General features: G+C 40.4%; 1 protein-coding gene across 1 annotated transcript; it reads right to left on the bottom strand.

The window, feature by feature from the left end:
• Window positions 1-5,903: 5,903 nt before the first annotated feature.
• mnx2b (motor neuron and pancreas homeobox 2b) lies at window positions 5,904-9,741 on the bottom strand. The gene is made up of 3 exons (XM_088296979.1): window positions 9,285-9,741; window positions 6,939-7,096; window positions 5,904-6,287 (listed from the first exon to the last, which is right to left on the bottom strand). Exons 1-3 carry the CDS (start codon window positions 9,724-9,726, stop codon window positions 5,904-5,906), a joined length of 984 nt encoding a protein of 327 aa, XP_088153105.1. The 5' UTR covers window positions 9,727-9,741.
• Window positions 9,742-10,423: the final 682 nt, after the last annotated feature.

Raw genomic sequence — 10,423 nt, 5'->3', positions numbered from 1 at the left:
CCACCACACTTTTCGTCGCCATAACTGGAAGGTCACGAGCGCATCCAAGTGGTGGACATCAGTAATACATCCAGGAAGTATTACAGTATATTATATTATTTAAAAAAAATATACATTATATTATATTATATTATATTATATTATATTATATTATATTATATTATATATGGGTAAAAATACACATACAATAATCTTAAAGACAGATATATATATTAGAACAAATACATATTTAAAATATTGACATATTGAGTGAATAGGCAGAACGTCCTTATTTTGTGTTTACATTTCCCGCCCTTACAAAACACTGATCATGGATCCAAAAGGGATACATCTTCAACAGAAATAAAACATAATAAGCACAATATACGTCAAAAGTATGAAACACAGACTGAATCAGTGGGTTTTATTTTATTATTATTTTTAAAAATTCTGAATTTAAAAGCAATACTTAAGTTATCGATAGTATGACGAAACACTAACGGAATTATTTGGTTAATAAAAATGTTTATCAGAACGTTTTATATTTAGATTTGTCAAAATAGGCACAGTTGTTGCCCAGATAACTTTACACGTCTTGGTATGTTCTCTGTCAGCTTAATGATCTGGAATCATTTGCACAAATGCGCATTATCAAGAGTTAACATAGCGTGAATTTCTTGACCCTTTAAAGTGTTTGAGACCATTTGAACTTGAAAGTGTTTCCCAACGTTCGACTCGTACCGTGTTTATTTATTTATTTATTTATTTATTTATAATAATAATTCCTCAACACCTTCCATTTCACCACCAGGGGGCAGCTGTGGACTTTAACTGCACTCATCTGACTTTTGAGGCCCTGCAGTAGAAAATTTTAAATTGATATCCGCAACGTTGATCATTTGAGTTTGTAGGGGTGCCGTATTCATTTTTTAAATGATATTAAAGTTATTATTTTCCTACGATTTCACATCAACGTTATAAATTCAAATCTAAAAAGTAATGAGAATGGATTGTAATTTCTGGAGGTGTGAAAGAGATGAAGCTGAGCTAAAAGGCTGCGGAAGTAATTCAATTATTGAAATGTTGAAAGTTGGGATGGTTTCCAATCAGTAAAGAAAAATGGAAGGATGAGGTAAATATGTACAACATATGCTTTAATTTGCCAATTTTATTGTGAAACTTGGGAATGTGATAAGTAGTTATATGTCCTTAATGAGATGAGCAGTTTAACGTTGTAATGTTTGGTTATGATTGGTCAAAAATGTGAGTGATGTCATGTAAAATGTGGAAAAGATGAAAATTAGAGAATTTGAGGAATGTTGGGAAATCATTCCCAAGACGTCCCGACCAAGAATAGGCCTTATACTTCGAGGTTAATCGCAGGAAACTGAATTTTTATTAAACAACAAAAATATGACAATATGAACAATTGTTTTTTTAATACATAGAAGCAATAGTTTTTACTTCTTAAATTCACATTAAGTTTATTTTCTTGTCCGGATGCAAAGCTAAATTGAAAAATATTTCTTTATTTATTTACTCCATGCAGAGCTACAAAAAAGGTTAGAGTACAAAAAAAAAACTAAAAAAAAGAATCCAGATCACTTTTGTATAGTTAAGATTGGCAATGGAAAATAAAATTGAAAAAGCTGCCTGCTGCTTTGAGCTCCTTTCCTGCAGTGCCTCATTTTTTCACCATTCTATTACTGGCGTTTGAATTTAAGTTTTTCGAATGAATGAGGGGATAAATATTAATTTTGATGCGAAAACGGTGATGCGAAGCAGCATAGTTTGAGCTTTGTAGCCCCGTCAAATATCGTTGTCGCAACACGCCTTCCATGCAGAATGTTTTTGAAATTCTAAAATGTAATAGTTTTCATTTTTCGCAGCTCCCTTATGAATCACCTCACATTTGACCCTCGAAAGAAAAAAATCCGGAAGCCGCGCCTGGTCCTGCAAGAGTTGGGAAGGGAAAGACGCGGACTTTTGCTGAATTCATTTTTTTTCACGTGAATATGTTTTTTAAGTGTGGAAAATGTGGCCTCCTGTAAACATTTAGAACGTCCAACATGTCTTGAATTTGACATGCCCGTCAACATCCACATAATTTCGCGGTTATTTCTTTTAAAAAAATAACTATTTAAAATTGGAGGATGCGTCATTTGTCGTCGTCAATGTTGTCGAAAAGCATCTCTCCCAACTCTTATCTTCTAAAACTCCCCGTCATAAATATTGCAAACGGATAATTGACATGGCGTGTATGAATGTACTCTATGCTGTCACGCCCTTTTCAATAAACTTTACAGGCAAAAAAAAACAATAAAAAAATACGTGCATTTTTCATGCGTTTTGAGTGTGACTGATGTGAATTTATTGGTCTCCTCCGTCACTCGGCGCCTACTGTCCATTAGTTAAGTGACAAGGCCGCGGGGAACGTGTGATTACCTTAAGAGAGCGCCCAATCTCTTCATCTTCACCTAATGAGCTCCACATTTCGCTGATTGATTCAACGGCGTGAAATATGTTTTCTGATTTATTCATTTAACAAAGGCAAGAGGGGGCTGGGAGTGACTGATTTCAAAAGACAGCCAACATTTTTTATAGACAAAATGTGCATTATGGCTCGAAAGCAAAGAAGGTCGTCTGCATTTTGAGTCAGAAACCAGACGGAATGCGTGATGGGAATCAACAAGAAAGGCGAGTTCAGATGAAATTAAAACGAGACAGGCAATCGATACGAAGATCTTATTATCAATAAATTGTGATGATGCGTGGAATAGTTGTCATATGATGCAGTCCGGTTGATATTTCACATAATTAAACGAGTTCCTATTGATTTGTTGCAATGTGTTGAGAAATGGAAGCGTCACCATCCGCATTCAAGATTCACAAATAAGATAAAAGATAAAGATAAAGATAAAGATGTCCTTTATTAGTCCCACAATGGGGAAATTTGAAGTGTTACAGCAGCAATATAAATAAATATTAAATAAAATATACGCGAATACACAATAAACAGCAATAAGATAAAACAAATTGGATGTGGCAATAAATTAAATGAAATCTATGAAGATTCATTCAGACAACGAAATGATCTAAATATTCAAGCATTGTGTAATTTGAAGACTTTTGTCTGAATGCAATGTACAATTGTGAATGTTCATGCCAAAGTGAAATAGAAGTTATTGTTTCCTTAATGAATTGATGTGGTAAATATTTGAAAAAGACAAAATGTTTTTGATTTCAGGCGAGTGATGTGTCATCGTTGGAGGATGAAATTATTTGCGCCCAATGAACGTTTTCCTTCTGTTTGGACCTCAGTGGCATCATTCTTCCGCTTCATTAACTTAATTATGTGGCTAGCAGTAAACCCCGGCGATGAAGAGCGATCCAAGAGCTTTTGAAAAAATTAAAGTCTGAATTAGTCTTTCGCCACCTTGCATGAAACTAAATTCGAACACGTGATTTATGCCATTCCATTTTATAATCGTTTTTATTACCAGGGTTTTACGCAGATGTACAATTTGTAGGGCAGATATCCCTCGCTATCAGAAATGATTATATAATACATTAGGATCAAGTTATTATGAGAGTATTGCACGTCTGAGGTGATCCATATCGAATGAGCCTACATTTGAATTTTGCGTTGTCCCGATTCGGTTGCACAGTCGAATGGTCGTTCCTCAACATGTGGTGCAGTTGAGGGAAGTGAGTGAAAAAAGGGGGGGGGGATCGAAACTCGGTTTCCATCAGATCCGACATACATACGATTACGAACCGTGCAAAGAACGATTTGGCGATACGAAGTGAGAATACGTCACGTGCACACCGCACCTGCAGCCACCGCCACGTTTTCTGTTTTTAATCATATTTATGGTTTGGAAGAATTGTTTTTCATATTGAACTGTCATTTAATTTTAATTTGCTGATTCTGTATAAATAAAGTTGTATTGTGTTGTAATGGCTGAAGGTGAAATTAAGAAAGGAACAGTGTCAGGTGAGAAAAGTGAAAATTGCAGCAGCAGCAGCATCAGAGCGAAAGTCAAATAAAAGAATATCGAAGAAATGTTCCATATTAAATGTGATGAAATGATCATATTTATTTTTCCTGAGTTCTCAATCCAACTGACCTTCTTCTTACCTGCTGACAGAGCTAAAATAATTATATAGTTATATATTTTCTATTTTAGACAGCATCTGATTGCGCTCTTTTGAACACCAAAAAAATATGTCCACAGAAAGAATAAGAAGCAACTTACCGAGTGCAATTTAAAAGTCTCGACATATTTGAAGTAAAATCACATTTCTGTCCCCTTGACAATAGTTCAGTCAAGTCAAGAGTATTTATTGAGAACATTAGCAACACATCAAACAAGTTCTTTTTTTTCTTTTTTACATTGTTAAAACCACAAACAAGTGTCAGATAAATACATTATGATTCATTTTTTTTATTCATAACAAATCAAATAAATTAAACCCATTTCCAAACAAATTGCGGAAATGCTTGAAAAGTAAACAGAAGTGCAAGATCACGTTGAAAATGATGAGATGCATGTCAACATGTGGTGCCAAAGCCCGTTTGGTTCGGAAGGAGCAGCACCATTGCTCAGTCTTAAAGTATCTTTTTGTGGACATTTATACACAACTTGGTACCGGCCGGGAGTTACGAAGGTGCTTGGTCGCGTTTTTAAATTTTCACCAAGAAGAGAAAACAGCATCAAGTCCATGTGTTGTTAACCTTGAAATAAAAATTTGACCTTTTTTGACATTTCACAGCGATAAAAACACCCTAAAAGTCATTTTTTACACCCTGAAATGTGTTAATTCTTTTACTAAAGTCACTCACAAACACGAAAATGCAACATGAATAAAGGATATTATTTTCTGTAGGTGCTCTAATATTCAAACGGGTCCTTAAAACTGTCGGTGTTCCCCACATTTGTACAGGTTGCAACTGTCAGTCTTTGAAGGATCACAGGGGCTCTCAAACAATCCAAATCATGTAAAAGTGTATTTTTATGCCACCGTGTGGACGGCGAATGTGGGAGAAACCTCCCGAGGGTTGTTAGTTGATTAGAAATCTTCATCAAAATTAATCACATTCTTCATATGTATAAACGCACATAGATTTTGTCTGAGACGCTTCTCCTCATGAGGGTCGCGGGGGTGCTGGAGCCTATCCCAGCTATCTTCGGGCCGTAGGCGGGGTCACACCCTGAAACAGTTGCCAGCCAATCGCAGGGCACACCTAGACGAACCACCATCCGCGCTCGCACTCACGCCGAGGGGCAATTTCGGGTGTCCAATCAACCTGTCATGCGTGTTTTTGGAATGTGGGAGGAAAGCGGAGTACCCGGAGAAAAGCCACGCCGGCACGGGGAGAACATGCAAACTCCTCACAAGAAGGCCGGAGTCGGAATCGTACCCCGCGCACTCAGCCATTCGCCGTGCCGCCAAGACAGAGAGAGAGAGAGAGATGTCCATTTACATGCTTGTGAGAGAGTGTGAAACCGTCTGGAGAACTGTCCGAGTACCCACCACATTTCCACAGGTTCCTGCAGATTTATTTTAGAAGGGTCATGAGCGAAATCTTGAAACAGTGGACGTAAAATACAACTATATCCCTTTTTTTCCTGAAATATTTTTGGGATGGATTAATCATCCATTCATAAAACATTAGAGCGGTTATTCATATCGATTCAAGAGATTTGGAAGTCGTCATTTGAGACAGGCAATTATTAACTCATTCACGACCAGCCGAGTGAAAAAAAAAAAGAACAAATGATATTTGACGTCGTAAGCCGTCAATGGCAGTAAATGAGTTGAGGGGATATTCTTGGCTGTGCGTATGGAAAAGGAAACGTATTTAAAGGTTAACAACAAATGTTGTGGTTGCTCACAAAAAAATGAAATGTTGAGTCTTCTCACAGTCCCGCCACCATCTTCCTGTCTCCTCCTCCTCCTCCCGCTTGCACTCCATCCAACTCGTCTTCAGTGAACGGGCTGTGAGGGTTGAAGCCCACATCGGCGCCGCGCTGCAAGAAGTCCACGGATCTCGGAATCCCAACTCGGTTCGCCATAACCACGGAAAAACCGCGCCGTGGTTCATCCTCCTCTTCCTCCTCGCCGTCTTCCAAAAGGAGATCCACGCCGCAGTCCTCTGGATTCCCGTGCGGAGGCCTTTTCTCGCCGGCTTTGTTGCTGGATGTTTTCCCGCCAGGTTCCGACTGACCGGAAGCACCGGCCTGCTCCTTGGCCTTCCGACTTCGCTTCCACTTCATTCTCCGGTTTTGGAACCAGATCTTGACCTGAGCACCAAGCCCACAGATGATACACGTTGACTTCAAATTTTGAAAAGTTTGTGTGGCAAGACACACACACACACACGTTTGAAATTGTTGCCCGTGAGAGACAATCATTAATATGATCATTTAAAACTGGACATTGCAGTTTCTGTTAACGCGGAAAAGGTGACGTTCAACTAAAATGCTGCTGAAGTAACAAAAATATTGAAAAATAGCGGCTGAGGCTTAAAATAATTTGAATCAGTCGCGAAATGTGGAAGAAGGAAGCGATAATGTCAAAATTTGGACATTATGGAATTTTACAGAGAAGCATTCAGAAACTTGTAGAATGGGAAGAGTTCCCAAGATTTCCCGAACGAGCTGAATAGGTTCAAGTTGAAATATTTGACTCAGTCAAGAAATGTGGAAAGTACTTCCTAAATGTTGGAATTTTATTGTGAAATGTGAGATTTAAATCAGTATGGGGAGGGAATTGTGGAAACATCTCATTTGGAAGTTTGATTGTGACATTTTTGGAATGGGAAAAGAGCATTTGCCATGTGCTGATTATTGCTTTGAATCAGTGGTGAAATGTGGGATGCGGATCGGGCAGAAAAAAGTGTCATGAATAAGAATAATTCAAATTTCAAAAAGGAGGACTTTGTTGTGCGTCACCTGCGTTTCCGTCAGCATGAGAGAAGTGGCCACTTCGAAGCGTTTGGGTCTGGACAGGTACTTGTTGAGCTTGAACTGGTTTTCCAGCTCCAGGAGCTGCTGACTGGTGAAGGCCGTGCGAGGCCTTCGGCACTTTCCCAACAGACCCGACTGCGGCCCTGCCGATGGAACGCAATTATGCACTTTGAGCGTCTTGGATGTACCACCGAAAGGAGTACGTAGCTTTGTCGCCGTGGAAACAGCGAGACAATCAACAACGAGACCTTTTACTCCGAAAAATTTGACTTAATATTGTGAGCCACTGCGACATGATGAACAGTTTGGACATTAACGCTGTGCTTTAATACTGTATTGGAAAATAAAAAACTGGATTGCACGTTTTGTCGAAATACAAAGTATCAACAAAAATGTATCGACAAAACGCGTTCGTACGAACGGGGATCGAGGATTAAATGCAAATGTAAGGATTTAAAAAGTTAAATACAACTGAACGGTGCTTGGGTATTGATTCTTTTGCGTACCACTAGAGGGAGCCCGCGTACCACAATTTGACAAGAACTGCTCAAAATAAAACCGATTTATCATGAGGAGGATTTTTTTTAATTGAATTTCAACATTTGGAGGAGTTTCAGCACCCGGCACAATTTAGTGACGCCCACCTCACACCTTTTTTTTTTTTTTTTGTCAATAACATTGCCGGCAGTGTCAAATGTTATTTTCCAGCCGCTAAAAAAAAAAATAATAATACTGTGGGCCACTAATTGCGTCTGTGGCATAGTTTGGACACCCCTGCCCATACACTCAATTGTCTCGTTTTTCCTTGCATTGTTATTTTACGATTCCACACAATTGATCTCGCGCTTCAGTGACGTTTTACACAAGTGTGAAAACTTGGGCCAAATGCTGACACCAAACAAAGTTGAAAATCATTTTTGCAGGTGGGAGTAAACACACATGGCAGCACTCGGCGGCCGTCGTTAACTGTAAGGCTTGATTCCAGTTTATTGCAGAAGCCCGCACACGAGTCGTAAAATCACAAGCGTGCCATTAACTTAATGAAAATTCAATGAGGGCTTGGGCATTTTATTGATGAACTACAAAGCGTTTTAGGCCTTTCTTTGTCACAGAGAGACCGTTTTCTCCGGTTTGGGCTGTATAGAGACACAGAAAGGGCAAAAGGAAAAGTGGAGAATGCTAATTGCTAACGTTGAAAGAAAAGTGAAACGTGAAAGCTAGCTAGCGTTAGCATGACTTTATCCCGTCAAAACGATGTGTTGCCATAGCTTTGCTAACGTTGCAAACGGAGGAAGAAAAAAAATATGCAAAGTCAAGTAACGATGACAAAAAGGAACCTCCCCTGCAGTGCGGTGGGCCGGTACGCAGCGGTGCGCTTCTCGATTTTTGACCACAGCATATCAGGACTTTCATGTTCCCTTCTTGTGCTCTTTCTCTCTTCTTCTTTGCGATACTCATACGACTCCTTCAGTAATTTGGGCGCCTCAAATTTCAAATTGTTTTTTTTTGCAGCGGCGATGGCTAGCTTGAGTGGCCTTTTTGACTTTTCGGCTTGTCTTATCGTAGTTTTCGTCGCCAATATAAAGTTGTTGGTTGAAAACAGTTGAACCCCAAAACGTTGACTTGCCTGCTAAAGAGTCCAAAGAGAATCTGGCCAGGTGAGCAAGTTTGGGATGATGTCACACGTCAATCTTGCAAGTGAAGAGCAGCTAGCTAACAGTAACGTTCGCACTTCTGATTCACTTGTTTCTAACGATGGAAACGATAATTGTGGAGAACAAGAACGACTAGACTGCCGGTCAAACAACCAATTAAGAGGTCAACAGCATTTAGAAACTGTAATTCACGCCTTTGTTACATCTCAGATAGATTATTGTAATGCACTTTATTTTGGAGTCAACCAGTCCTCCCTCAAGAATGTCCTGGTCTGTGTGCATCCATCGGTAACACGATTTGAAAAGATCCTGAGATGGAGGCAAGCTTTTCAGATGACACTAAAACACGTACACTTAAAAATACAAGTGGACAGTTTAATTCTAATCAAACAAAAAAAATATGTGATATTATTTCAATTCAGTTTTTTATGTTTCTCGTATTTTTTATTGCAGTGGTTTAACAATAATAGGAAATGAACTTTTTAGGAATGAAACATATGCCATTTTTATGAATACTATTGGCTACAGTATTTTAATGTTATTTAATATAGTGGTTCACTTTAGTGATTTTTTTCTTTTTATTGAATAAAGTTTGAGGAGCCGTGCATTGAATGTTATGAAGTTGTATCGGTGGAACGTTGGAGACGGATATTTAAAAAAAAAAAAAATCACTCACCGCTGTAATCTGGCAGCCTCGGCATCATAATCCCAGCCCGGATCCAGTGCTCCAGAGGCACCGAACCCGCCATGGCCGCGGCCGCCTTCAGGTGCTCCGGGTAGGCGTGAGTCAGCTGCGCGAAGCCGCCGTAGGCGAAGGCGGGGTGCTGCGCCCCCAAAGCCGACAACGGGTACATGGGCGCCGGGTACATGCCCGAGATGGCAGCCGGCGGCATGGAGGCCAATCCCGGGGACGCGACATTGAGCACACTCGCTTTGGGGATCATTCCGGACGCGTGGAGCTGCGCGGCGGTCCGAGGCGACGGCGTGTCCCCGCGGCGGCAAGACGCGGGACTCCCAGTCGGACTGTCGCAGCTCAGGCCCGGGGACACATCTCGGCTGGCCCGGTTGGGCTCGTCCGCGAGCAGGGCGTCGATGCGAAAGTTTTTCGATTTCTCCATGAAGAGTTGGAAAGACGCCACCAAGTTGAGAAGGTGCACACCTGAGGAGCGCCTTCACCTGCGAGAGCTGGAATGCGAAGTAACGCGCGCATACGTCACGTGGCACTCACTCCTGCATGCAGATGAATGTTTGCTCTCTCCAGTCTTGCGGATAGAGTTGATCAAATGTGCCGAGTGGGATGGTGACCGCCTTCAACATAAACTCCACACATTTTTTTCCCTCCCTCCGTCAATCCGTCCATCCAGCCCCGCAGGCCGGCAGGGATTGGCTCTGACGGGCTTCTAATCAGCTAATTACCCGCTCGTTTCTGTCCCCCTGGAAAGCATTGCGAGTGAGGTCATGTCCAAGCCTTGTCGTGCCCGCAAACACCTTCAACTGCATCAAAGCTTAATTGGAGGTGAGTCAATTGTTAAGAGCGTTCTATAGTGCACACGAACTGGCCACAACTTCATAAAAGGCATTCTTTGCACAGCTCCATGATGCTTGACAAAGATAATTATGCTTCATTTTGAGAGACACGCACGAAAAAAAAAAAAAACATTTTGCGACAATCTCCTTTCCACATGAATTCAAAAGAGAATTCAAAACATGCGAGGAATGACATTTTCCACAAATGAGACATTCAACGAAAAAAAGACAAAAAACCCCCCAAGCTACCAAATTCAAATTGTTCAGCTCATTTCGAACATCTGGGGA

This window comes from Idiotropiscis lumnitzeri, chromosome 5 (assembly GCF_059441095.1).
Source record: "Idiotropiscis lumnitzeri isolate Australia: NSW breed Sydney's pygmy pipehorse chromosome 5, RoL_Ilum_1.0, whole genome shotgun sequence".
Lineage (NCBI taxonomy): Eukaryota > Metazoa > Chordata > Actinopteri > Syngnathiformes > Syngnathidae > Idiotropiscis > Idiotropiscis lumnitzeri.
Note: the sequence above shows the minus strand (reverse complement) of the source record. Positions and strands in the feature narration are given on the sequence as shown.